Below are 27,339 nucleotides of genomic sequence, written 5' to 3'. Positions count from 1 at the left end.
GGTTCAAAACCAGGTTATCCCCGATTTTCTACCCGATTACCCGAATTTTTCCCTGAAATCAAGTGACGCCCTTTGAATTTCCCGCCACAAAAAATTTTTTTTTGCTTCCCTCCCTTTTAATTTAACTTGGGGCTTTGCAAGCCGACATTTTCCAAGATGGCGGTGGGTATACCCGGTTTGCCCATCAAATCCGCCCAGTCTACCCACTTTGGCAAATAGACTACCCGGATCACTCATGGGCGACTTTTTTTGGCAACGAACCGCGGGTAAAACGGGTTTTCGAGAACCGGGGCCGAGCCCTACATAGAACCAGCAGAGTAATAGAATACTATTCATGTATTCTATTACTCTGGAACCAGAGTCATAGAACCCTCAATCGGTGCTTTCCCCGCTTATCAATGAATAGTGATCTAAATTGGCAGTTGCCCTGCGGCCAACAAGAACAAAATGTGACCCTAGTCACGTGATTGTCGTTGGCCTATCAGAACGCAAGGTCACTGGTAATAAGATTAACCCTCTATGGCTGAAGCAGTGCTATCGGTGCAGCACCGATTATTGCACCGTTCCGCACCGAAAAAAGAAATCCCCGCACCGAACTTCCCCGACTCATTTTTATTGGGGAAGCTTAGCGGTGTCCCCGATTAGAATGTGATCGGGGCCGAGCTCTATCAGTGAGTCAGTTCAGTTCGTCTTCGTCCGTTCGTCTTTTTCGTTTTTAGTCACCACGTCCCTAACTTTCATGCTTCCTACTTCTCCAAGTCGTAGGCGCTTTGCACCTGGCAGTTTATTGCTTCAATATGAAAAGCCAATTCACTTGTGTTGATAATAAAAGCATTAACCTATTCCTGCAACAATAACAACACTGACTTTTTTTTTATTGTTTAAAGTTGTAAGGTGTTTGTTGTTGGTTTTATATTATTAAACCATTTTACGCACTATTAGCATTGGGAATGTAACTTTTTTCTCAAATATTAGGATACTTTACGATTTCTTAAAGCATCTGTTGAAAAAAAAGCCCTCGTTTAGCGTGCACATATTGCTACATGCAGAGAGCCCCTATAGCTTCCCCTCCCAATTCCTAAGAGAGTTTCTCTGGGGTGGCACTTATCCCTCCCCCACTGAATGTTTTTGCCCTTTTCGTATGGTGTGCCAATAAAAAAGCACGTGGACCAATGACGAAACCCTTTCATGGCCCCCGAGCTACTCGACTTCGTCGAACATCACTCATTCATCACTGTTGGGACTGTCCGAGTAGATGTGTTTTGCTTCTCTATACATTAGCTAGTTCTTGGAAAAATTTCAAAATCCTGTATTCTGAAACCAGGGTTACATGTAGAAGGCAAACAAGTTGAATTTGTGTAGTTCTTCGAGAAAACCAACAAAAAATAGCTCTCATATTTGCTGCACAAGGTAATTTTATTATCACGTCGTTTTTATATACGCTATTTGTCTTTTTTATTATCGTCCATTGTTGGCGAATTCTACACCCTTTCAAGTTACGTTTTGCCTTGTTCATATGTATTGCGGAAAAGCAAGAGTCCGCTTTTCAAGGCAGCGTTAGATTTGAATCATTGACGAGTCAATTATGCATCGGACTACCAAACTTTATGTTTTTTAAGCTCATTCTTGATTTTAAATACAGCTTAAAAGGCATTCGTGGTTTCATTTCTAAGAATAGCCGTAAGCTTTCGATCGTTTTTTTGTTTGTTTTTTTTGTTACCTTTACAGATTGAGATAAAACGATACCTCTGATTGATGCACTTAGTACAATTTTTTTTTTTTTTTTTTCTAAATAAATTTAGGTGGCTCAACTTATGTGGCTAATCTAAATCGCAATAACTATACAAGATGCCAACGAAAAGAACTTCGGAAAAAATAGTAGTTCTTCAGAACCTGATCTCGTCCTGGAGACAATTACTTTTCGTTCAACAAATTTTCTGGATAATTTTGCTATCTTACCTGGTTCCTACAGAGGGGTCAAGTTTAAAGCTCTCTATTGGATTTTTAGCTACTCCTCAAGATCATCTGTCGCTTCAGTCAGAGCAAGAAATTAAAAATGCTTTTGAAATGGCCGTAGATGAAGCTAATGCACTTGGGCAGTTACCGGAAAATGTAACTTTATCGATGACGTTCAAGACAGTGCAAGAGAACCATTCTGTTTCAGTTGCACTAGAAGAGATTATGCGATCAGGAGCTGTGACGGCGTTTGGTCATGCTGACATTTGCAACCTCCTCACCTCAGCATTGAAGTCACGCGACAGAATTGCTATATCTAACGCAAGTTAACATACCAGTGCGTGTATTTTTGTGCCTAGGAAATGATTTTTCACATAGCGATACAGGTGTGTGGTGACGAAAAGCTGTCCAATAAGGACCTCTTTCCAGCATTCTTGCGCACTCGACCGCCTGATTCACAGGTATAATCAATATCTGTCTCTTATCAGACCCGGTTTTATTGTTCAACTTGTATTTATAGATGGTCGAGTCCATACTAGCGCTCTTGCAACATTACGACTGGAATAGCATCTCCGTGGTGGTCGAAAACACCACGAAATGGCGAGCAACGGCGCTTTCTCTCGAAAGAAGGACAGGACATAAAGAGGGTCTTGCTGGACACAGACGCAATATAACAACGATTCATAGAATTTATTTTAACGATAACAGGTTATGTTGCGCACTCAAGCAACCCTGTTGCTACGTGGCATGGTCACATGATATTTTCCAGAAAATTAAATCTTCGACAAAACGTACGTATTTCAATGTTTAGATGCAGCGTGACATGCGATTAAAGTTGCTCTTTTTGCAGTTTTCATTTTCTTAGGAGAAAAAATATCTTTGCGGAAATTCGTTCAAGCAATTGAAGATTTGGAACAGTGGCGGGCAAACCAATACCTCGTCATCTCTTGCGATTCAGAGGCTTACATCGCCTCATGGGGCACTAATTTCCTACAGCGTATTTAATTCTTGATAATTTGTTGAAATCAACCTTCTCACTTGTATTGATGTTTCAGCCCCAAGAGAAATCGAGAAAATGATGGACGAAAATAATAATCGTGATACCGGTAGTGTTCTAACAGAATCGAGGAAATTTAACGCTTACAGCAAACTGGTTGAAAACACTTGGTTACCCAACACACCGCAGACTCCAAAACATACGTATTCCAACGAACTTAAAGCTAAAACGAAACCTGGAAATATTATGATTATCCGCAACATTGCAAACGAGCAGCTGAAATCCTTTACGCGACGACTTCGACTGTATTCCAGCCAAAAACACCCAATAGACGAGGTATACAATGGCTTAAACAATAATAAATTGTAGCTCGTAATAGATAAGATTTCTGGAAGGATGTGGTGTCCTTGCTACCCTCATCCATTTACGCTGCTTACGCGTACGATGCTATCATGGTTTATACGCAGGCTCTGGCTTTTCATGTTAAGAAAAGTGGCTCAAGTAGAAATAGCGTAATGGAAGCGGCCTTGAACGGGTCACTCCTATTCAACACTATTCTGGAAATTCAAAACTTCTCAAGTAAGCTATTTATAAATCGCCTTAAGCAGATTGTTGATAAAGCCATTGTTGCAGGTGTTCGAGGAGGATTTATTTCCTTTAATGCAAATGGAGATACCGAAGACAGCTACATCGCTGTGGGCTCTTCAGATTTATTTCCACCAAAACCCAATTCATCCGCAGACGGCCACACAAATGTGATGGTTCCCTTTGGCCATTTTCGTGGAACTGTAATACGACCAAAAAAGTGGTTGTAAGTGGTGTCGCATAACAATTTTTCCTCTAGATGTTTCACCAGACTGCTGAGTTGAATCACACACTTCACGCCCGTTTTGCCGGTTCTGAAAGCAATTTCGAAGATCAAGTGATTTATGACGTTGAATTACTCAACAACAACGTTAATATGACCATAATTGTGGCCCATCTGCTCACTTTGGCTGCAATGGTATACCTATTCACACATCAAGCTAGAAAACTAGCGGCAAAAATGGACATCCTCACAATCAAAGTAGCCATATCGACTGACGCGGAACTTAGTTCTCACCTTCTAGAAGTGAAACAGGTGAGAAATCGGAGTTGAAATGTAGCCTAGACGTAGTCAAACTGTCCCTTTATTTTTAGATCAGTATTACTCAGTCTTAATAGACGATTCCAGAGTATGTAATTGCAATCAAAACTGTTGCACAATAATGATTCGATTCACAATGAGGAAACAAAACAAACTCTATAATTACTTTTGTTTCTAGATGCGTGTTATGAATTATCCTGTGCACCCAAATAAGGTAGTTGACGACTGGCGAATGAAAGTCTGGAACAAATCTATCAAATGGACTTCACCGTGGCCAGCACTCGATTGTGAAACTATCGGAGAAATCCGTCAGGTAAGTAAATTCTTTTGTTATTGTTCTAGCGTACCTTGTGACACTATGAATGTGATGTAGATGTGCAGACTTCAGCACGATAACATAAATCCATTTATATGCACCATTGTTGAACCTGCTCGGATATGTGTCCTAACTGAATTTCAGTCACGGAAAAGTCTCATGGTAATTTCCTTTGTTATTGTAATTCTGTTGTGACCTGTACACAACTTCTACGCAATCGTATTTTTCAGGACGTTCTATCAACCTCTAATAACGATTTAAACTATAAATTGATTGCTTCCCTTGCGCTTGACTTGGTCAAAGGCATGCTCTACATTCATAGCTCCGATTTACGCTGTCATGGAAATCTAAAATCTGCGAATTGTTTGCTCGATTCAAATTGGACTCTTAAAGTAACAGATTTTGGCTTACACAAATTACGGAATGCTGCCAAAGACCCTAGCCAGAACGAAAGAGACCATTATTTTGGTAAGTCCAATTTAACCCGTAGCTTGCGCGATGAACGCGCAGGTTAAAGTATTTGGTAATATCCATTTTAATTAGTTGAATTAGAAAGAAGTAAATGTAAGTTTTTCATTTTAGATTTACTATGGACAGCCCCTGAAATCTTACGTAACCCATCCTTAACGGGCACACCCGAAGGTGATGTCTATTCTTTCGCCATCATTCTGCATGAAATGGTCTGTCGACAAGGTCCTTTTGCTATCTGCTATGACCTCGGTGATTCTGCAAGTACTACCTTTACTTTTAGTTGTCGAATTACCTGTTCTGAAATGAACAATTTGAATTCAAGGAATCATCAATCAAATAAAGCATACTGTTCGCGGATGTCAAATTCCAGCACGGCCCCCCATTGAGGTATTGAATTTTGTTCGTGTTGGGTCGCAAACGTTTAATCAAAGTTTTTCTTAAAATAGAGTTTAGACTGTCGCCTGGCCTACATGTTCCCCTGCATGGTTGATTGCTGGATTGAAGATCCCAATGAACGTCCTAATTTCTCCTCTGTCCTTAACTATTTGACGAAAGTAGGTGGGACCAGGTAAGATTTAATCAACTACGTCTAATATGCAATTACATCTAAACTAAAAAAAATGATTTCAGCACGGATTTTACGTATAAAAAAATGTTAGTGTCAGAAGACGTGTGCATAGAAGAGGAGAAGCGCGCTTTAGAAGATGAAATTCAACAAATTGACGAAGTGCTGCATCGCATTATTCCCAAGTAACATTTCTCTGTTGTATGTTTTTCTTTTTACCTTATAAATAGTTATTCCTTGCTTGCTTGCATAGATCAGTAGCTAACTGTTTGGCGAATGGAATGCCGGTAGAAGCGGAGCTATGGGAGAACGTGACTGTCTTTGAAGCTGACTTGGTGGGATTCACAGAAATAGCATCTGAAACTACACCGCTAGGAGTGAGTCAACTTTTAAAGATCGAGAAATGCGGGCATGGTTTTTAATCACTCATTTTGTATGCAGACCATGATCCTTTTAGACGATGTTTATACCTTGTTTGATTCCATCGCCAGGGGCTACGATGTTTGCAAAATAGGAACGATCGGTGATGCCTACATTGTGGTAAACAAAAAATGCATAGTAATTTATTTAAGTTGTAGGGCATTCCTTCTGATGGCCTGATTTCTTAGATAAAATTTTTTTAAAAATCATTTCGAAAGCTAAAACAATCGAATTTGCACAGGTTTCAGGTATACAGCCCACGCGTGGGAAGAATTCTGCTGGGGAAATTGCCTCTATGGCTTTAGAAGTGGTGGAAAAAATGAAAGGATCCGGAATCGGACATCGAGGCAAGCCACTAGTAGTGCGAATCGGCGTTCATACAGGTAAGATTTACTTAAAAATATGATTTCACACGGAATTGCACATCGACAGTTAGTCTCTCGAAAATGTTTACTTGAGAAACGAGAAAGAGAACGGGTGTGTCTGAACTAACTCCGAATGAAATGCACTTTAAGTTTTTGCTTTACTATATTTTTTTTGAACACCGTTCTTTAGGTGACCTGGTAACGGGAGTAGTGGGCAGTACTATAATGCCTACCTATTCCATCTTTGGCGACACGGTGTCTGTAGCGTCACGATTGGAGTCAACAAGCTCAGAACTGCGCATCCAGATTAGTGAAGCCAGTTATCAAGAGTTGCAGCAAATTGGAGGCTACATAACTGAAGAGCGCACTGATAGAAATGACGCTGCAGAATCATTGAAAACATATTGGCTGATCGGAAAAACGTCTAAAGCGGTGCAAAGAAGAGAAAAAGATTGTTCAAGCGTGAAATCTCTTTGTAATCGGCAGTCAGTCATATCTCTGACAAGCACCGATATCTACATCGATCACTCGATTGACGACGATCCGTCAAATCTAAGTTCCCCATAGAAAGCTGTCAAGTCACCAAACAGTCTCAGTTTTAAACCTAAGGTTTGTTAGCTATTATCGGTCACCTCATCCCGTCTTACAGATTCCCGCCCTTTTTTGCAAACATGTTGTTCTGATATATCCTCGACGTCTTCATGGCGGGATATTTGCTATTGTCCGTATCGGGCATTGTGTAACCTGAGATATTTCAAAATCATGCCAGAATGCTATGTTTGACTCTATCCTGTCGACCTCCAGCAAAGCAGAAGGATATTTTAACAACTCTGATTTGGAAAGCATTGGTTAGCTAATATTTTGATCACGTGATCTTTGTTCTTTGCCTCAATGTGTGATGACATGTAACTACTGAATGTCTGTTTTTCCGTGACTGAGAGCTATTGCGTATCTAAAAGCCGGTTCTTCCTAATCAGCATGCATGGCAGGCAACATTTCCTTTTACAATCAGCGAAATATATGCAAAAGTGTTTCCAAAAATACTCGTTTAGTTACCTGTTTTCTTTCAGTGGTCTTTTATAGCCCATTTTAGAATTGTATGTGCGCAATACTGTTCGCATAGCCGCTACTTGTGGAGAAATTGAATACTAATTCAAAGTTCCATGTATTTTCATGTTCGCCGTAGGGTAATACGTTTTTTTTTTTTTTTCCTCTTCTGGAAGGAAAACGATACGCGTGAAAAGCTCTCACTAAAAAGAATTATTTAACATCTCGTCCAAAGTGTGGCATTTAAAAAAATTCATCGTAAACAAGGGATGTCAAAGTCTTTTACTGCAACTTTTGTCAGACACCTGCGCGTAATCGTAGTTCAAACATCCGCAGGACAAATCGATAGATAAAAAAAAATGCTTGCCAGACAGGTAAAGCTGCTATCTTGACAATATATGGTTACAGATAGCCTGCCTCGTTTGATTTTCATTTTTTGTTTTCAATTATGGCGTTCAAGTGGTTGTTTGAACCTCTGCTTCTTGTTTCGGTAGATTTTTTTCTGGGCGCTATCAGCTTCTGTTGTCAGGTAACCTATATCCATTCATACGTGCTGAAATAATGGTGAACAATTTTCAAAAGCATTTGTAAGCATATTGTTTTCTTTGTAGATCGCCTTTTTTTCAACGTATTTTATTGCGACAAATTACGATTTAGCCGGGACAGGAATATGGGCTGGTATCATTTTCATAGCTACAGCTGTTGTTGCATGGAAAATGGATGGGAAAGTGGATAAATTGTAAGTGAACCGTTTGATTTATACGTGTACGCAAAGCATTTTAGCAATTACGTTTAACATAATGACAAATATTTCGTGGACCTTTTACAATAATGTGATAGCATTCTGGGAATTGGCCCATGTCTATCCTTCGCATGCGGAGTTATATTGTTCAGTCTAAACGTTGCTTCACTAAGTCAGCTCGCGAAGGTGTGTCCACTTGAAGGTCCAAATGGAAACGCTAAGTATCACTGTAAGTTTCAATAGTATAGTATAAATAATTTAAGGCATTACAATTAGCAACACTAGGGAGTAAGTCACGCTCATTATCATGAAAATTTCTTTCTCTTCTATAGGTTCGGCTGAAATCGGACTGGACGTCGTGCTCATGTTATGCGGTTTATTTGCCATACCCGTTAATGCTATTCTGACTCTTTTTGTATTTAATCTGGTAAAATCAAATTAAACAGATTTGAAAAACTGGTTTGTTTTACCTAACACTGATTTGCGATAGCTGTTCGTCTTTATTTTACTTTAATACCTAACCGTTTTCAATCAAAATGGTATTTTAGTGAACGCCACCATTTAAATTACTGTCATACCAAAAAGGCAATGGACAGTTGTCATTCGACTTTATTCTACTGTCTGTCGACTGACGTGCGTTATCATTAAACTGCTTCTTAGAATTGTGTGTGGCAGTTATAGCAAATACATTGCATCGCTAGTTTACTTTTATTTGCTTTGTAAATAATTTAAACAGCTAAACAGGTTTCTCATCTTTATCTCTTCTTTCAAATTTAAACCTCTGATTGAGCAACAGACGGTTGAAAACCAGTTACAGACTAATGGTTGCATATATTAATAAGGTTAGACTACTCTTCGCTTCATTTCAAAATGATAGCACGTTGAATAACATACAGGCATTCTAATGTCAGTTCGCGCTAAGTATATATGATTCATGACAATAACCAGAAATAAAAGATTATTACTTCAGCACAAGATGTGTGATTCCATATGTAACGTAGGGTAGAACTGGAAGAAAAATTCAAACAAACTGATATCAGGGTGAGCTAACTTTACGAGCATTGCGAGATAAGGCTCATCCAATGTGAGTAATAAAGGAAATGCGGTGCAGACCCTTATCAGGACACAAACTCAACCCAAAATCTTCATACGTCGCTGGCAGGAACAAACACCACGCAAACTGTCATCAAGCTTTTGGTAGAACTGACTAGACATTGTTAACGGTGAAATACGTTCATTAAGAACATTCCTCGAGGAGGTTGAAGGTTTTTTCGGGAGTTTTCGCAAAGTTTTAAGTGTAAGAAGAATCCTGTAACATGCCCATGATAATTCCAGCTTTTTTTCTCAAAGTGCAAACTCACTCCATTACCAATCTCGCACTAGGTGCTCTTTGCTTCATCTTCCAGGTCTATTTCATCGCCTTTATTTCACAAATTTTTATTTGAATAACTATACAACCTCCGGTTACGGTGGAATAAACATTTTTGTTGCCCAGATTGCTGCTTTGGCTGTAAGTCCGCATGATGTCTATGAACAAATTGGTATTGGCTTTTGGGGTGGACTTATTCTCATAATCACTGGAATAACTGCTTACAAAGCAGCAACCGGAGAAGCGCCATTGTACGTCTTATAATTTTTTTGTTGATAGTTAGTTCAAGAAAATAACCTAAACACAATTTTCTGAATATTTAAGTCTTTTAGGGTGCAGTTTTGTGCTATCAATTTTCGCATTTTTAACCAGCTTCTCTATCATGTGCATTTTTGCTGCATCGATTGATCAAATGAAACGGTACATTGAAAACCCATGCACGGGTTACTGTACTGGACTAGGACCGGTTCCGGTACCCATTTCTCCATGCTCTCACTATAGTAAGTGTTCTGCCTTTAACTTGAAGCTCTCTTTGATTTATGTACAGTACATTAAGCAAACTATTGACGCTTTCTCTGTGGGGTGATAGGCAGTGCCCACTTGGCATTTGATTCGATTCTACTTACGTGCGGACTGATTGGTATCCCGGTAAACGCTTTGTTAGTTTTGGCTGTTATTTCAATGTACAATCCTCTTCCGGCCGCTACTCCTGCTACATAAAAAACAATAAGAAATGTGTATGTTTTTTTTATGGTCGAAAGTTTCTCAGAAAGAAGTGTAGCCTAAGTCACGTTTCTTAGATCCGCTTTCCTCCCGGAAAATACACATCGTTATTAAATACCATAACGCTAACTTTTTATTACCGCGAAAATATAAATTTAGCTGCGATAAAATTCTGTTTCAAATAAACTGAATGGCTGTATATAGGATGACAATGACAGAAATATTGGTATAAATAGGTCACCCGGACTAAGGTATATATCTCGTGACATAGTCGTCGACTAACAGCTGCAGTAGCACTCTCTGTCCATCTGCTAAAACGGTCGCATCGTTTTGTTGTTGTGTAACTTGTCAACGACATTGCACTTGCCGCAAAACATTCCGTTTCGTTATAGTACTATTCTGGCCAGTCTAGTGCAACGATTGATGTGCTTCGGTTTCCACTCGCTTATCCGTTTTTCCGGTGGAGTTTGACACAATCCAGTTGTTCATTTCGTCTTTGCTATATGAATCTAAAAAAGAAGCCAGGATTAGATTTGTCGGGCAGCTTCATTTCCCTTTTGTGGAGATGGCGTGGATCTTTGTACAAGCTGTGTTACAAGGAACTAATATGTTTTCTCGTCCCTTTTGGCATCGTTAGCATCATCTATCGTCAGGTAATATGCAATTCTATATTAGATTATTTATGTTTATATGCAAAATGTTACGCTTGATTCTTTACAGGCTCTCGACGTCGAACAAAAAAGGTTATTCTTTTTCTTCATAAACGTATGTAGGCATTGTAACCTTGGACTGAAATTTGGTTTTACACTGGCCACCCCATGTGTAGTCTATTTGAACAGGTGGTTCGCTATTGTGACAGATACCTGAATATGATTCCCCTTTCATTTATTCTGGGTTTTTACGTCACTATTATAGGTATTTTCGTCCAAACATTAGCAGCAAAGAGCTCTAATTAATATTTTTGTTTATCAAATGATGTTGCTGTGTTTTTCCTCTTTGAATTCAAATTGTCAACTTGTAAAAGCAACAAGATGGTGGCAGCAATGTATGGCTTTACCATGGCCTGACAGGTTTTACTTCTAATATGAGTATACCAGTTGATCGACCTCCCTTTCATGTTTCGTGTTTAGATTAATGCTAACAATCGCAATGTATATTCCCGGATGTGACAACGAGTCGAAGCTTCTACGGAAAACGCTCATGCAGAACTGTAACCTGATGGCTGTCCTTGTCTTCAGATCAATTTCAGAGTCAGTGCGGTCTCGCCTTAAATCTCTTGAGGATGTCGTCAATGCAGGTGCTGTTAGCAAATTCATTTTCAAAAATTGGCAAAATAAAATCTGCTCGACAATTGGCATTTTGTTAAAACACTGCAGGTTTTATGACCTATGCCGAAATGGAAACCTATAAGGCAGTGCAATCTGATGTGAACTTGTATTGGCTACCCGGACTTTGGTTCTCACATCGACTTCGAGAGGCCCAAGCTCGTGGACGCATTATTGACTCGTATGGAGCCCAGCTCATCATGAAGGTGTTACGATATTACCGTTAATTCAAAATGATGATTTTACCTCTTGGATTCCAATAGGAATTGCTGGAATTTCGTTCCAAATGCGGCATTTTATGGAGTTACGACTGGGTTTCGATTCCATTGGTTTATACTCAGGTATTCATATGAATACGCCAACAGCTTTAAAAGAAGCTATTTTTTTTTTATTCTTTTGTTCTTCGTCGACTCAAACAGGTGGTTACGTTATCCACTTATTCCTTCGTCATAGCTTGTATCTTCGGCCGCCAATGCATCGATAATGGAAGTAAGGATATTTCCATTGATGCGTATTTTCCATTGTGGACCGTGTTGCAAATCCTCTTCTATATGGGGCTACTCAAGGTACGTGCTGAATTATTCAACGACGAAAACGTTATAGAAAATTATAAATATTATGTAATTGATGGTCGCCACTAGGTCGCCGAGCACATGATCAATCCGTATGGTGAAGACGACGAAGACTTTGATTTAAGTTACCTTCTCAACAGGCATTCGAAGGTCATCAATTTAGGTACAAGCATCTTGACTAGTGACAGATGTCCACCAATGGAAGATGCATGTCTCCAAATAGCAGCAGGGACTGGTATTCAGACTCCTAAAACTGCTGAAAGGATATCACTGAAAAACAGATTTACACAAAGATTGACAGAGCTCTAGTAAGTTTTAAAAGTTACTTCTATGTCATTAAGAAGCAAAGATATAGGTAACCGAATGATATCCTCCTATTGATGAGATAGTTCAACAGGTAAGGAGGAAAATCATCAAACCAGAAAGCCAGAGGAAAACCTCTCGACTATCAGCATGAACGTGGATTTGCACACAGTCTCTCCCTTACGGATGTCTCCGGTCGATGTGAAGCAATCGTCAGGCGATTCCGCATGGTCACATGACGGTGTCTTCATGGAGCGCATTTAGCACGAGTAAAGGACTTTCTTTTATGTATAGTACGAAATCCAAACATAGTGAAGTGTCTAGCAAAAGTTGCATGGAACCACGGTTCTTGGTGTCTTAAAAGTTTAGACTAAGAACTATCCACGCGATTAATTGACCAATTTCGTAATAAAGGACAAATACCACAAAAAAGCCATATTTTCCTTCATACGTCACGGAGTATGCATACGAGTACGGTGCCCAACCATTTGTAATAATCACTTACGCTGATGAGCTATGCAACCAACCATTTCGGTTCTGATCAATACAACCATGTCTTTTCTATCCTCTTTTGTAGTTTTGTGCACAAACAATTTCTTAAAACGGATTTGCATCTTCAGCCTATACAAATACGCAAATAAAATCATTCTTAAAATCTGACTATCCTTCAACAGGGCGTTACTTTTAGCAATCATTGGGCTGTCCGAGTCTTTGTGTGATAAATCTTCAAGTTTCAACCCGGGTGGCCTTTCAAACCTGCATAATCCACAATGAACTACAGCTGTATGAAGTAAATCTACAACTTAAAAAGGATTTAATTAGCGCCCAGCTTAATTGATAATTAAGATAAATAAAATTTTGAGCTCAAATTGGATTTCAAAATAGTGCTAAATATATCTGGATTAATTGAAATCAAAATTTAGGCAGCTTAGATGTTTTAAAAGAAAATTAGGTAATTTAAACATGACTGTATTGTCATTTGTCAAATTTATTCGGAAGAGACTTCCTGCTACACGATGTTGTGATTGCGAGTCAAGGTGCGACAGTGAATAGTAGCCCGAAAGCTTCAAAGTAAGTTAACTCTTTGAATTTGAAGTTAGAGTAAAACTTCATTTCAGAATCTAGAAGACTTTCGCCCAGTGTGTTGGGGCTTGCGAGTTACTGGGGATGACGTAAATTTTATGGTGTTAGTGTCATTTCGCTTTAACACACTACCACCGCTGGGTTGACGATCCGGATCATGCGGAACTCCAGGACTCTTCCGTAGGGACTCTTGATAGTCTTTAGGTTCTTAAGGAAGAGAAGTAAAGCAAATATTTATTTTCTACTTGAATGTTTGTAGACATGTAAACGACTTCGCTAACGGCTTTTGCAAATTCTGGTTTCAATCAAGCAGTGTGTGCAATAATCTGTCCGAATTGTGTGTAACGCACGAGCAGCTTATGTACGGTTACATAGGTAATCAAATCCAGTTGTATTTTGAAGTACAAGCGTTTTATGCATTTTTATTTCAAACAAGTCCGTTAAGTTTTACCTTGAGCAGTGTTTTTGTTGAGTACAAAATTGACTCGCCGGTTTCCACTGTTCGTAGATGAATTTGTTTTATTGTTCTACAGGAATGAATGAGTCAAATTAATAAAAAAATGGCGGGAAACACATTAGAATGCGTTACCTCAGACGTCGCTGGTGCTTGTGTAGTCCGCAATTGCTGAGAGCCTTTGAATTTCTTGTTGGGAATTACAATCTCTATTTCGCCTTTGGATGGACTTACAGTCCAACCAGAATTCTTTTGCCTTTTTTCAGCTTTCAGCTTCTGTTTTAACTGTTGCATGGAAGCTAGGGGAGGAACTGCTTCTTCCCCCCAACTTTTTTCGACTTCGAAAGTCGTTTGGGGACGTTTTGACTTTGGAGCCATCTAAGAACATTCAAACTGCTTTTTAATTGGGAACTACTTTCCTTTTTTACGAGTATAGTACAAAAGAAAAACTCTTGCCCTTTTGCTGCTGGCATACGAAAATATTTCCCGTGCAAATGAGTAACACAATATAAGCATATCCATCAAAAAATGAAGACGGGAGCAAACTTAGAAGCAGAGAGAATAGCTATTGCTGTTTTTATGGAATACCTTGGCAATTTGTTTGGGGGCCACCACTACTTTTTTTCCATCTTCTACGTCGTCTGAGATTTCATCGTCTTCGTCCGAAGGATGATCTTCATCAGAAGAATATAATTCTCGGACAGGATCGTCATCTTCTACATCGTCATCAACGAGATCAGCAACATTACTTCTTTCTTCATCTACTGCTGCCTCATCGTCATCGTCTTCGAAAATATCCTCGATTGTTTCACCCAAGATGTCCGTTTTTATTCCTTGAAGTTTTTTGTATGCTTTCGACGATTTTCTCATCTCCATTCTGTCCGCGTTCCTCTGTTCAGTCATAGAAAGTTCGTCCTTAATAAACTGCTTTGCGGCTGATTTCATACTTCTTGGTGTCAGACCGGGTCCAACAGTCGGGAAACTAACAGCCAAAGGATATATTCCGCTAGCCAAGTCACGAAATCTATAACAGAAACCAAAAGTCTAAGTAATTTGCTACAAAGAAAAAAAATAAAAGTTTTACAAACTTCTTAACAATATCGTAAATGGATTTTCGATTCTTAGCACGTACGGACTTCTCCGATGCCATTTGGAAAAGCATGTCGGCTATTTGATTATAGTCTGGTTTGATCTGAGGAATAATAGCATCAATACCACCAGCTCTTGGATCCTTAGCACCCCAATCAAAATTTGATTCCTCCATCTCCATGTCGTCTTCACTTTCACCATCAGCTGCACCTTCATCTATGTCAGAAGGTGAATTTATCTCCTCTTCAATTTTTTCATTTTGCTCATTTTGAACAACAAATGAAAGTTTGTTTTTTTTAAATTTCTTTTCTTTTTTCCTATTAGCTTTAGCATCACTCATGGAGATGATGGCTTGTTTATCAAGACCAAGTTCTTCATACACCAACGCTTCATCACTTTGCTTGATCAAGTAAGTGAAAACATGTTGGTGGACATCCTTCTTCAATCTGTAGTCATTACTGGTGGCAAGGCATTTGGCAAATGGTTCACACATCTTTGAAATAGTTGAAGAACTTAACCCTTCTCCTCCCGCCTAGACAGATTTGGAAATCATTCACACCATTTTTGCATACACTATTCCCGACTACAATTACCTTGGCTAACTCTTCAGGAAATAAGTTTGTTACATGAAGCTGAAGGCCAATGGGGACATTTAATACAGCTGTGCTTTCATTTGCATTGATGATGACTTCCGATAGCATTTTGGAATAGGCATCTACTTCTTCTTTCTTCCAATCTCCTTGTGCTAGATATTCTAAACTGTGCCGAATAATCCTTCTCACAAACTGAATAAAAATGCTAGAGCAAAATCAGCAATTAAGACAATGGTTATCAAAAATCACAAACCATCAAAAATTTATCCATTCTCCAGGTGTCAATGCCAGACCAATCACGAGCCATTGTTTTGAGGGCAGTGGTAACGAACTTTAGCCCTGTCATGCGATCAACAATAGAATGGACAAGCCCTGAAATGGTCTCAGCTAGATCCTCTTGTATCAAAGGTTTGTCTGACATCCACATACAGTAGAACAGCCCTTTCCATAATTTCATGAGTTCGTCATCGGTAAAAGCTAAAAGTTTTCGGTTTTTAGTTTAAAATTATTTTACTGAATGCCTCTATCAAAATACCATCTGGGACTGTCGATCGCGCTGCGATCCATCTTCTTAATTTCTTAAGTGACCGGTCACGAATTTTTTTTTCGTTTGATGCTAACTTTCTTGCAAAATAAACTTCTGGCGTCATCTTTTTAGCAGCATTTTCAATTTGTAGTTTAGGGTCGTTTATGCTTTTACCACGTGTTTTCGTCGAGACTGCCATGACTGCAAAGCGATGCTACTGTCTGTCAAGCAGACGAAGTATGGCAGGTTCCAGCAACCTAAAATTGCCTGTTTGGCCAAAGGCGGTCTACGTAAAGTAAAATTAGACAGCGCCACCAAGCGTACGGGAATGCCAAAAAGAATTTTTTTCCGAGAACCTTATAAAACAGTTTTTACCTTATTATTCCGCACAATGCTTCGTCAGAGTAAGAAAAGTGTTCAAGCGAACAAAGTCAGATTTAAAACCATCATTTTTCAAATTACATGACGTTATGAATATTGTTCATTTATAACGAAATAGGTGTGAAAAAAAGCAGACATGAGTTTCTATGAATAATTATACAACTTTTCAAACCCACGCAAAAATAACAGTTGAAATTCTTGCATGCCATTTCCATTCCGGAACGTACTTTATATAAGCTTTCGTTTCCGTTTACCGCCCACTTTCGATCTTACAAGTTTATAGAGAATGCCTCTAACGGCCCATTCCCTAGCTACCGAAACCCAAAACAAGACAGACGTTGCCAATGACGCTGCAAACCAAGACGCCACCAAAATAAAAGAAAAAAAATGGTGGAAATTAAGTTCATCCAAAAAGGTGGAAGTTAAACCTGTTTTTAACGACATCAAAGATGTCTTAGAGACACCAGAGGAGCTATCTCACAAGGCCGGACCAGAAACATGCACACCAAAGTCACCAGAAAAAACCAGAGAAAACGGAAACAACAACCCAGATGCTGACGCTGATATTGAAAATGAAAAGCCTACTAGAACGGAGGGGAAAAAGTGGTGGTTTATTTTTTCATCCAAAACCAAGAAAACGAAAACTATTTCTGGCGATACCAGACAGCAGCGAGATGGACAGAAGAAGAAAAAATGGTGGAAATTTTTTTCATCCAAAACCAAGACAGTTGATTTAACTTTAGATCAACCAAAGACTGAATGCGTATTGGAAACACAAATATGTGAGAAGAAGTTTCTAGAGCCACCATACAATCCCATCTACCTATCCCTAATGCTACTGAGCATCAATGGGTTGGGTGTAAATATGTTCATTGACTCAGGTTGCCATGCTTCATTTATTACCGAAAGTATGTGGAAGCAGATGGGGAAGCCAAAATTAGAACCCCCTGAGTATAAATTGAAATCTGGGATTCTGGGCGGTGGCTTAAACTTAATTGGACATTTTATGGCCACAGTCCGATACCGCCATAGAGAATTTAAACTACCACTGTTGGTGACAAGCCAATCGAATCGGTTTATCGAATTTCATAACTTAAATATCCTAGGACGAGTATGGCTGTGTTGTATTAATTTGGACTGGAACAGATTTTTCCATACAGACTGGAACAAGGTTATGTCTCCAGTTAATGTAGATTTTCGATATGAAACTACAAATATGATGAAGTTAGCCTTGGAATTAAAATCTTGCTGTAACAGTCAATGCCCTTCCATCAAAGTAAGGATGGAAGGTGTGGACATAAAAATGTTCGTAGACACTGGCAGCTACGATTCTAGTATCGGTTGGAGTGTATGGAAAGCTTTAGGAAAACCAAAGCTTGAAAAAACGAAAACAGTTCTCATCGCTCCCAACGGACGAAAGACAGGGGTGAAAGGAACATGCTTTGTCAACGTGGAGTATTCGGGCCAAAAATGCTTCTTGCCTTTGCTTGTATATCGTCGTAGGAAGTATACCGATTCCCTCGCACAAATTGGAAGAAATTGGTTTCACTTGTTACGAATCGACTTTAATTCATTGTTTGAAAGGATTAATTATTGTAAAAAGAAAACACGTAATCAAGCAAATAAACCAAAGGGGTCCCACAAATACTCAGAAAACATCTGCAGACGCTGTTATACTGTTTGGGATCCTGAAGTCTAAACTTGATCAGAAAACAATGAACGTCAATAAAGACAGCAAGAGGAAACGGCAATCATAAACCCGATGGCAACAAAGACTATTTACATCGTAAATTACCCAAAATGTGCTTATTCTTTTCACACTGTGTTTCTTCGCTCTCGCCACGTCGCCAGCAAGTGTGTGCAATGAAGCGATAAGCTAGACTCCAATGTAAAGTTGCCAATTGAAAGCGTCAGCAACCGTTGTGGCATTTAGCGGTTGCTGCGGCCTGACACGCAAACTTTGCCTTCATTTTGTTTTAAAAAAAAACCTTTCTCCCTTTTTTTGTTTGTACAATAAATAGATGCGAAATATTGAAAATAAAATAAATGAATCAAACATTAGCTTTTTATTGTTTTGGCCATTTTTTAAAAATAGATATTGAAAATCGGCTTCCGGTATGACGTAACGTCTGGAAATGGTGAATAGTGTGACCGCCTTATATTCACGGCAATCGCAACATAGAGTAGCGACGCGGAACCGGATAATGTAATTCCTTTTCTTCTTCCATATTCCTTTTCGCTGAAAAGCATGGTGCGTTTCAGTGAACGAACGGGAATCAAAATTTCAAATTTTTACCCACTTTATTCCGCTAAACCGTCACGCCTTCAAATATTGTTCATATTACGCAATCAGGATGACGCCACCGTGACGGCAGCCATGCCTGTACGAGCTGTAAAGGAGCCGATCTTCTAGCTAGGCACTCATCAAGTATCAAAACTCCTATATATGGAACGTGATGACTGGTGATTTTTGCATGCAGCTATAAAAGGATGGCGAATAGAAAAAAAAACGTAGCCATCAGCAGATAAAAGCCCTGAACATGTAGAACGATGAAGAATAGAAAGAGAAAATAACACTTACAGGGGCAAAATATAATCGAAGGATGTAAAACGCCATGTATAGACTACGCGGACCGTTGGTGGGCATCAGTAGACGAAGAATGAGAAGATATAAAGGGACAGCTAAAAAGCAGAAAGATTGTGTTTTTTGTTTTTTTTGTGTTTTCATTTTCCAGTTTGGATGCTTCTTGTTTTGTTTTCTTGGTTGAATCTTGTGGCTTTTTGGGCTTTTGGCTGGTTATACATAGTACATGTCGCGCCGCGACGAGCCGACGACCGACGACAACCAAAAAGGTGAAAACGGCGCCACCATACTCTAGAAAAAAAAAAGATATTCTCTACTCTCTCGTCTTCTTTTTATTTGAGTGTGTGTGGGTTAGTTGTTTCCGCGAGACACACATGGTATGGATACTGTGGCACCAGACCGGCTACAATATGCTCTTTACTGGTGTCAGCTCTTGTTTTCTGCTTGTCTTCTTTCTGTATTTTCATTTATTCATTTTTGTTGTTGTTGTTGAAATAGAAGCCAGCAATTCGAAATACAAAGGAATCATTACAACATTTGGTCGTTTCAGTCGTATAATACTTTTGTCGCTTTCTGTTTTCCTTTTCCCAAAAGAGCTATAACTTATTAGATTTTATGTCGCCTCAATAAGGCGCTGTTTTAGGTGAAAAGAGTGAAGGCGTCGAGATACTCCATGTCAGGAGTGAAGAGCAGGAGCCGAGACAAGACGTTTCTGAAAAGAGAGAGAGAGAGGAAAGTCGGCTCCATTGTTATCATTGTGTCTATAGACAAGTTGTTACAACTAGCAGCGACATGGCGCCAATGCAAGCAGCCTGCCGTCGACTCATGACATATACACGCACAATTCCCTTTTTCAAATGCACCGGCTCTATGTTGCCTTCGTTTTATTTTGTGTGTTAAAAGCTTCTTCTTTTTTCTTTGCCCTGTCGTTGACGACGACGTTACCCTGCTTAATAGAGTCTCGGACGTGGACTACTGGTAATTATGGGCTTTAATATACGAAATGTGGAAAAACGAATATAGAATGTGTTCAAGAAACAACGAAGTCAGTTATATCATTTGGTATATTATTGTTATGTACAATACAAGATTCCATTAAATAATATAACACAGCCGTCCGTTGGAAAATGAGAATGGCTGAAAAAAAATAATTAAATCCGGTATAGAGTCATTAACAAAAACAAGCGCAAAAACAGCGGTCACTGAAACGCGGATGGTTTGGTGGATTGGGGCTAAACAAAAAAATTTGTGTGTGAAAGGTTCACTTGAATAATGGGGAATGTACAAGGCGTGTATAATGTGTGATGAATTCAAAGTGCAGTATGGGTATGTGCATTGCTGCTAGAGTTTAAGAAGAAGAAGAAGAGGACGTCGAATCTGGTTGCATGCATCGGCACTGGTTGATGATGAGAACTCGCCTCCGCCGGATGTTGGGTACGAGCGAGGGACATTTGAGAGTCACAGTGACCCAACTTGTTTTCTTTGGCTGACATACGGCACACGATCGAAAGGCTTTGGCTGTTCCAGTAATTCCTGCTCCGCTGACGACTGCTCCGGTCGCATCCTCATGCCCTTCCGGCGTCTCTTGATCGGTCCTGTCTTCTTCTTTCAGTTGATTTTTCGGGATGAAAAACGAGTTACACTGTCCGTAGCAGAAACGATTGAGCACGGTGGTGCTCAAACAATGATCCTGTCCGATCCGCTGGATCAACGGCTGAGACTGACACCAATCTTTACGCAAGAATCGCCGTTTGGTGACGACCAGTGCGTCCTTCGGACTCGTTTGTAACATATTCCTCGACGTCTTGGTCGCGTTTAACTTCTCTTCATCCGAAGCCAATGGTGCGATTGTCGACGTTCCATGATCCGATTGGCGACTGCCATCATGATGATGCTGATGCCGGCGATGCCTGAGTCCCGCAACCGGATCACAAACGCAGACGACAAGTAGCGACACAACGAGAATAACGTTCCGAACCATTGATACAGCTGTTTTTATTATTACAATTTTTTCCCCTTAAAATTTGGTCAGCAAATGCCGGTGGTTGGCAGAGAGTTAAATGTACGAGGGTCTAAGTGTTGACAGATGATGATGATGACAAAATGAATGTTGTTTTAGGAGCGGAGCCGAATAAAGGGCACACCAATATGACTGGTTTGGCGGTTTCGGTTCAACTAAACTTGCCACTAAGATGATCCACCAGTGTATATATACGCACACACACACATCTAGATAGTGTGACTGCAGATGCTATATATCGACTACTTCCTCTTTTACCATACACTGCTACCGCATGCTCTTTCTCTCTCTCTCTCTCTTCACAAACACACACAAACATCTATAGAAAAAGAGTCGCGCCAACATATAGAGCCTTTACTGTCTAGACCGGGAAGGCTGATGAGTGAGTGCCGAGTGAGTGGAGTGGGGGGGGAGGAGGACCAGAAGGAGGGAGTCAACCGTGTGAGAGAGGACGTCGTCGCATGTATCCCCCAGGTGAATTTGTTAGGTACCGTGTTGGGCGGTATACATGTGTGTGTATGTGTGTGTGTGTACCTCAGACAACAACAAAAAATGAAATGTTTTCCTCATTATTGTAATTGTTGTTCCCCTCCTTTTTCTTCTTTTTTTTTTTTTTTTTAAACCATGAATAAATGGTGGACGTACATTGAATTTACTGAACAAGAGCAAGTGGATGGGCGACAGGCGCCGGTCTGCGTCAGACTACGCTCCGTGGCTCAAATATATGTTTAAGGATGTACATACGTATATCATGCTCGCGTTGACCCGCCGCCAAGTCCGGCTCTTTTCTCGATATTAAACAAAACAAAATGCAAAAACAAAACATCAAAAGAAACACACTCCGTCTTTCATAAGTCTTCCAAACACGGAACTCATCGTTGTGTTCCTAGGTACTTTTCCTATTAGCAGTCGATCTGATATAGATAATTGATCATACGGAAGGGTAAAACAAGCTCCGGTTTGGCGTACCTTTATTTCTGATATTCACAATAGGATATATGAACTGTGGTTTCAGTTGATGTAAACCCGCCTGGGATTGAAAGATGAACGTGATGGAATTTTCACAATACGTTTATATTTGATTCTTTATTTTCTAGACGAAAAATTCTGTGCTACGCGTATGAATTGTACGCCGATAAAGGTGTCTGACAAGTTAATCAATTTTCGCGATATGAATCGTAACAGTTTAAATTTGGGTTAAAAGATGGTAACATAAGACATTTTACCACTAACAATAACCAGAAGGTAAATAGTATACAAATTAACTGCTCTCTAGCGTTTCACTCTTTCCAAAAAAATTCAACACAAGATAGAAATAAATAAACAAAATAAAATAAAACAAATCGGATCATTCTTTTTTTTTCAAATCAAATGTTTTTCTTTGGAACAAATTTGAATTTCGAATGAAATGTGACATAGCAAATGGGGACATTAACGACCGTGTTTTCCTTCGTCTTTTGTTTCGTTAGCGAGACGCAAATAGAGGAGGATATTTCCGATTCAAAATGTATAAGAGACGCAGTTGAAGTCATCGGTGAACCTTATCCTTCTAATGCCGGTCCGGATGACGTCGCCTTCACTTAGACGTCGACGCGGTTACCTTTTTTGGCAGCAATCGGCAGTTTGTCTCCTTGCAGGTAAGGATTTTCGCTCTAGACGTAAAAAAATAGAAAGAATGTAAAGTGCCCAGATATACAGTTCAATTGCAGAAGAATTTGTTAATCGATCTGCTAAACATTTGTGTGTATCGATCCATTGGAAACGCGTAAGGCTATCAAATAAAAGGCTTTAGCTAAATTTCTTATTAATGGAAGAAGACACTTACTGTCGAGCGTGAGTCGGCACCGGCCATATCAACGGCTTCTTGGGCGCGTTTTTTCAATCCCGTCAGTTCGTCATAATACTTTGTAGTCATCGATTCAAAGTCAAATCAAAGAAAAATACACAAAAAGGAAAAGGACGAATGATATATAAGTTTAACGACAAGCCCAAGACCAACACTCATACGAAGTAGCCAATGAAAAGAAAAGCATTAGAAAATGGAGGACACAAACTACTTTTGATTCTTACCTTGTCAGCGAAGAACTTCTTGGATACCAAAGACTTGTGTTCTCCCTTTAACGAAGTCGTATCGTAACGTTCAAAAAAAAAAGAAAGAAACAGAGCAAAAGTGTCATTCATTTGTCATTGTCAGCGGATCGTATAACGATAAAGGTAATCTATATCAACTCGACTGGCATTCAGGAGGAACTTATTTAATTCATGAAGGAGATTGTGTAACCCCACCTGGAAGTCGGACATGATTTTGCGGATGGCTGTATCTACCATGTTGGCTGCGGCCCGGTTTTTGGCATTGTCGTTTTTATGATTCAACGACGAAGCTGGACAGTCAAACTACAACATAATGACACAATTTATTAAGCAACAATTAAAACTTTGGGCCATTTTATTACGAACCATATGTTCCGTGTCGCACATGCAATCCTGGGCCGCTTGGTACTCGCGGCTGAATGCGGCTGTGTTTTCAAATTCCTCCAGACATCCGTCTTCAGCTGTCAAATGTACTCGTTTAATCTTATTGTAATCTTTGAATAATAGAAGGTCCATTAAATACCAGTGTATCCAATCGGGCATGGATTAGGTGGATTGCAATATGCTGGAAGGACGTTCTCGGATTTGCCGGACGAGCTGGATCCCGATGTTGTCGAAGCAGTTTCCGATATTTTAAGGGAACCAGTGGGTGCACCTACAACTTAAAAAATACGACCTTTATTCTACATGACGCAATAGCAAGTACGTGACAAAAAGTAAAATGGGGCAGGTGTTCGGTGCGGCTGTTCAACCGTCATCTATATTGGGCGTCGTGACGCACATGAATCCAAGTTCATTAGCCGCTTTGACTCCGCTAAAAAGTTCAAGTAGCAACTACGCGCTATGGCCATCAAGAAGTTTTCATCAAATTACACAGGATGGTGAAATTAGATTCGCAACCCGTATGCAAAAACATTTCTGCTTTCTTCTTGCGTAATGAGATCATTTATTAAATGCCTATAGTAATGAATTGAATGGTAGCATAAAATGTATATGCATCGATACGTACCACCTGATGACGGTTGATCATCTTCCTGTTGACGGGAGAATAACGAACTGTGTTTGAGGTACTCTTGGTCGCGTAGCGACAAACCGAGTCCCAAACGTTCGCGAGGCTCGTTCAAACCTTCTGGAGCCTCTTCGTACTCTTTTATGTCACTTTCCGCTTCGCTAGCCACCGATGGACTCATCATCATGTCTTCGTAGCTGCCGAACCGTATGCGTCGACGTAATTGAAAAAAGCCCGACCAGTTCATCCAGAAATACATTTAAAAATAAATAAAAATAAGGAATGAGTGGTTAAGAAATCCTTCATCAGCAATCAGCATTCGTTATATCAATAAGATTATTCTAGAAATTCTGAAGAATGGAGCTCCAAGAAAGAGGAGCAAGAAAAGTGAACAACCTTGGTAGAGGATAATCGAGATAGCCTTCGGCTCCGGCAGCTTCAGCTAGCATCTTGTCACCAAGGTGATTCATGATTCCGCGCAGGTAAGCATCCGAGAGCATCGTCTCCTATAGCAACGTGCGCAGCGTTGGAAACGGTATAGAAGTATAAGATATAGAGTTGACACAAAGCCGGACTAATCCTTGATTCCAGTGTAACAATAATAGAAAAGTAATTCTATTTGCCAGCGAGCAAAAAATAGTGGAAAGCTTAGCTACATAACGACACCCAGCTGCAGGAGTCATACGTGTTAAAGAATTGCCCATCGAATATTATTCTTTACCAGTAAATATACTCTATGTGTGCGTGGTTATGTCATGTCACATCTAATTTTACCTGATGAGAGCGGAAAGCCGTAGTCAAGGTGATGAAGGAGCTGAGCAGCAGCACCAAACATACCATCGTACCTGTTGCTGATCGCCTAAACGGATAATGACAATTTTCAATCGGAATTAAAGACAAATGATGCCATTAAAAACAGACAGAAATCCCGTACAGTGAGAAACAATAAAACAAACACACAAAAAACGTATTCGCTGTTGAACGTAGTAGAGAAAAAACATGGCCACTCTTCTCTTGGAAGAGGAAATCGAAACAAAGGAGATTGCAAATGAAAAACAGGTAGGAATAGGAATTATACCTGCTAATTGCGGTAGCCACTGCCATCGTTTTGTTGTTGTTGAATGGTTTGATCTTGTTTTCAATCGGAAACCAAAAGATTGTCAATTGGAAAATGGTGGAAGGAACTGACGACGATGGTAACAGAGATCTACACAAGTAATGGACAACTCGGATCCCTGCTGCAGTGCTGCCGTAGAACGCGCTAGGGGCTATACACTTCGTGCATCGTGAACAGGGTTCTTGCTTTTCGATTCAACATGGCCGCCGTCACCGTGATCCAGCCCCTTCCCCTTCCGTTGCTGGCCATATTGATTTTTCGTTGTTTCCTCACATTTTCCTCATACAACTATCCCGCCTCCATCTCGCATACGTGGCGCGGTTGTCAACGACGTCCCGCGCAAGCGCCGCCATTATTTTTTCCGTTTTCGAACAGGTTTCTTTTTTTTTTTTTCTCAGTACATCTTGCGATTATCCATTGATCCAGTAAATGTGCAATAGAGGGATTTTTTTAATGATTCTTCTTGGCGAAAGGACATCCAATTGAATCCACCGCAAGTCACGATATCAATCGTTGAATTGCTCACTCATTGTTAGACTGTACAGAACTCAAGTTTTATCTGGACGAAAAATAAGATGTGAACAAAACAAAATATTCCAACAAACAGGAGTCACATGAAAGAAAGGCGATTGTTAAGATCTGAGTCGAGATGTTACTCATCTACCGTGAAATGTAAAACGAAGAAAACAGGTAGAAAATAGGCTACTATGTACAACGGTTCAACGATGTCATTTTGTCCAGCGATTGCATTTGGCAGTTGAGTTGATAGCCTTGCGACCGAAAAATGACTTGAGGCATGGAACAATGAAGATCAAACATAAATGGCCATTGAACTTGGCAACTTGCTGTGTAGCGTTACGGCATTCATTGCTGTTCGCTGTTGGATAATCGACGACTTTAGTTAAACTGTGTTGGCATATTATGCCCATTGTGGTACAGCGTTTACTACAATTGAAACAGGCTCAAGTTCCATAGTTCTCTTTGACAACAAAGAAAAAGGCGAAAAGGGTCGGAAAGGGACGCCTCTATTGGCGGTTGATTTGTGAATGAAAATCGTATCTACGTGGAAGGTCATTGTCGGTTGAAGTGTTTTTTCTTTTCTTTTTCAACATAGATGTATAGGAGGCCTATATCGATCGTGGTGCTCGAGTAGCAAACGAAGCAAAAAGAAACTAGCGACTTGCGCGAGAACGGGGTGCGATGACGTCAATCCGATTCCGCAATTCTCTCTATTCGCTTCATTTCGGCAGCATAGTTTCATTGGGCCTCTGACGTCCGCGACCGTTATCCTTATCTTTTCTTATCAAAGCTACGGCTAAGAGAAAATGATGGCCAAATCCGTGGGGTGCAAGCCATAACGCACGTCCAAGCAGAGCCTCATATTTAATATGACAATTCCAAATGACTAGCCATTCCCAGCTGACTTGGCTTTCAGATACACTTACTGTATATATACGTTTAATGCACGTAGATTGTAATAAACTACATTTTACTTGATTCGATTGATCGATGTAGAGTTTTTAGAGTGAAATGGATTGGATCGAAAAGTCTTTGAAGACATGACCAATCAAAAGTCTTTTCGATGAAGTTCTGGCCATGTCATTATAGGCCTAACTTGTCCGCGTAATTATGCAGCTCGTATAGATTTGATGTTGTGGTTCTTTCATTCTGATGTTATGCGATAAATCGGCTCTTTTTCTTGTATGTGTAGTTTGCCGCATGAACAACTTGAGCCTTTCAATTCTTTTCCTAACTTTGATGCAAACTTTTGAATTGTTAACGACCAAACTGCAATCCCACTCATTAACAAATAAGCGAAAGGCGCTCAATTTCCATTGGGCGGTATATTCTGAGAAAACAAAGTCAAGAGCGCAAAGGCCATAAATAGGAATCTGTTGTATCGATCGTGCCGATCACGCGAGACTATCCACCAAGGGCAAGATCAGTATAGTAAGAATATACGATTGCATGTATACAGCGGTATTATTATAGAAACAGTCGCGCAGCAGTTGCAAACTTACAAGTAATGCAACAACTGCAAAGTAGCAATAGCCTCGTCTGTTTTATGAATGAGCCGACGACCGTGGGGTGGTTT

General features: G+C 39.9%; 8 protein-coding genes and 1 long non-coding RNA gene across 16 annotated transcripts; 5 read left to right on the top strand and 4 right to left on the bottom strand.

The window, feature by feature from the left end:
* The first annotated feature begins 883 nt into the window (after nt 1-883).
* Nucleotides 884-7,259, top strand: LOC116919530 (receptor-type guanylate cyclase Gyc76C). Of its 3 annotated transcripts, XM_032925550.2 has the most exons (20): nt 938-1,410; nt 1,803-2,277; nt 2,343-2,417; nt 2,477-2,747; nt 2,807-2,953; nt 3,012-3,289; nt 3,349-3,532; nt 3,587-3,741; nt 3,798-4,073; nt 4,258-4,392; nt 4,453-4,557; nt 4,626-4,863; nt 4,978-5,127; nt 5,189-5,253; nt 5,313-5,434; nt 5,497-5,616; nt 5,685-5,808; nt 5,873-5,971; nt 6,093-6,234; nt 6,407-7,259. In XM_032925550.2, the coding sequence occupies exons 2-20, from the start codon at nt 1,849-1,851 to the stop codon at nt 6,781-6,783; spliced, it is 3,492 nt and encodes a 1,163-aa protein (XP_032781441.2). In that variant the 5' UTR covers nt 938-1,410; nt 1,803-1,848; the 3' UTR covers nt 6,784-7,259. The 3 variants fall into 3 exon arrangements, with proteins under 3 accessions (XP_032781442.2, XP_032781440.2, XP_032781441.2); XM_032925549.2 differs by having other exon boundaries at nt 921-1,410; nt 3,349-3,741; XM_032925551.2 differs by lacking the exons at nt 5,873-5,971; nt 6,093-6,234; nt 6,407-7,259 and having other exon boundaries at nt 884-1,410; nt 3,349-3,741; nt 5,690-5,808.
* On the bottom strand, nt 3,581-4,568 carry LOC116919531. Of its 3 annotated transcripts, none has more exons than XR_004391936.2 (3): nt 4,427-4,568; nt 3,807-4,372; nt 3,581-3,739 (listed from the first exon to the last, which is right to left on the bottom strand). It is a non-coding gene; the product is annotated as an uncharacterized LOC116919531 (long non-coding RNA). The 3 variants fall into 3 exon arrangements; XR_004391937.2 differs by having other exon boundaries at nt 3,812-4,372; XR_004391935.2 differs by having other exon boundaries at nt 3,581-3,986; nt 4,056-4,372.
* A 372-nt stretch (nt 7,260-7,631) lies between the features above and the next one.
* On the top strand, nt 7,632-8,464 carry LOC116918143. The gene is made up of 4 exons (XM_045170775.1): nt 7,632-7,792; nt 7,875-8,002; nt 8,104-8,234; nt 8,338-8,464. The coding sequence occupies exons 1-4, from the start codon at nt 7,712-7,714 to the stop codon at nt 8,445-8,447; spliced, it is 450 nt and encodes a 149-aa protein (XP_045026710.1). The 5' UTR covers nt 7,632-7,711; the 3' UTR covers nt 8,448-8,464.
* Nucleotides 8,465-9,129: 665 nt separating this feature from the next.
* On the top strand, nt 9,130-10,220 carry LOC116918351. Its single transcript, XM_032924043.2, has 4 exons — nt 9,130-9,411; nt 9,501-9,625; nt 9,699-9,874; nt 9,964-10,220. The coding sequence occupies exons 1-4, from the start codon at nt 9,322-9,324 to the stop codon at nt 10,092-10,094; spliced, it is 522 nt and encodes a 173-aa protein (XP_032779934.2). The 5' UTR covers nt 9,130-9,321; the 3' UTR covers nt 10,095-10,220.
* A 153-nt stretch (nt 10,221-10,373) lies between these two features.
* On the top strand, nt 10,374-12,861 carry LOC116918349 (bestrophin-2). Of its 2 annotated transcripts, none has more exons than XM_045170774.1 (10): nt 10,374-10,750; nt 10,818-10,840; nt 10,924-11,012; nt 11,122-11,167; nt 11,228-11,394; nt 11,474-11,628; nt 11,686-11,763; nt 11,842-11,988; nt 12,064-12,303; nt 12,376-12,504. In XM_045170774.1, the coding sequence occupies exons 1-9, from the start codon at nt 10,601-10,603 to the stop codon at nt 12,301-12,303; spliced, it is 1,095 nt and encodes a 364-aa protein (XP_045026709.1). In that variant the 5' UTR covers nt 10,374-10,600; the 3' UTR covers nt 12,376-12,504. The 2 variants fall into 2 exon arrangements, with proteins under 2 accessions (XP_045026709.1, XP_045026708.1); XM_045170773.1 differs by having other exon boundaries at nt 10,379-10,750; nt 12,064-12,302; nt 12,384-12,861.
* Nucleotides 12,862-13,250: 389 nt separating this feature from the next.
* Nucleotides 13,251-16,310, bottom strand: LOC116918347 (ribosomal RNA processing protein 1 homolog A). The gene is made up of 8 exons (XM_045170929.1): nt 16,052-16,310; nt 15,770-15,993; nt 15,517-15,708; nt 14,923-15,455; nt 14,423-14,858; nt 13,970-14,212; nt 13,832-13,907; nt 13,251-13,587 (listed from the first exon to the last, which is right to left on the bottom strand). Exons 1-8 carry the CDS (start codon nt 16,239-16,241, stop codon nt 13,412-13,414), a joined length of 2,070 nt encoding a protein of 689 aa, XP_045026864.1. The 5' UTR covers nt 16,242-16,310; the 3' UTR covers nt 13,251-13,411.
* Nucleotides 16,311-16,451: 141 nt separating this feature from the next.
* LOC116918348 lies at nt 16,452-19,506 on the top strand. Its single transcript, XM_032924041.2, has one exon. The coding sequence runs from the start codon at nt 16,710-16,712 to the stop codon at nt 18,120-18,122; it is 1,413 nt and encodes a 470-aa protein (XP_032779932.1). The 5' UTR covers nt 16,452-16,709; the 3' UTR covers nt 18,123-19,506.
* A 556-nt stretch (nt 19,507-20,062) lies between these two features.
* LOC116918346 (gremlin-2) lies at nt 20,063-21,359 on the bottom strand. Its single transcript, XM_032924037.2, has one exon. It carries the CDS (start codon nt 20,986-20,988, stop codon nt 20,356-20,358), a length of 633 nt encoding a protein of 210 aa, XP_032779928.2. The 5' UTR covers nt 20,989-21,359; the 3' UTR covers nt 20,063-20,355.
* A 723-nt stretch (nt 21,360-22,082) lies between these two features.
* On the bottom strand, nt 22,083-25,403 carry LOC116918345. Of its 3 annotated transcripts, none has more exons than XM_045170928.1 (10): nt 25,206-25,403; nt 24,902-24,986; nt 24,524-24,633; nt 24,128-24,324; nt 23,642-23,773; nt 23,485-23,579; nt 23,314-23,421; nt 23,098-23,142; nt 22,853-22,930; nt 22,083-22,679 (listed from the first exon to the last, which is right to left on the bottom strand). In XM_045170928.1, the coding sequence occupies exons 1-10, from the start codon at nt 25,229-25,231 to the stop codon at nt 22,608-22,610; spliced, it is 948 nt and encodes a 315-aa protein (XP_045026863.1). In that variant the 5' UTR covers nt 25,232-25,403; the 3' UTR covers nt 22,083-22,607. The 3 variants fall into 3 exon arrangements, with proteins under 3 accessions (XP_045026863.1, XP_032779926.1, XP_032779927.1); XM_032924035.2 differs by having other exon boundaries at nt 23,642-23,779; nt 25,206-25,402; XM_032924036.2 differs by lacking the exons at nt 22,853-22,930; nt 23,098-23,142 and having other exon boundaries at nt 23,642-23,779.
* Between the last annotated feature and the right edge of the window lie 1,936 nt (nt 25,404-27,339).

This window comes from Daphnia magna, linkage group LG3 (genome assembly GCF_020631705.1).
Source record: "Daphnia magna isolate NIES linkage group LG3, ASM2063170v1.1, whole genome shotgun sequence".
Lineage (NCBI taxonomy): Eukaryota > Metazoa > Arthropoda > Branchiopoda > Diplostraca > Daphniidae > Daphnia > Daphnia magna.
This window is presented reverse-complemented; position numbering and strand designations above follow the sequence as displayed.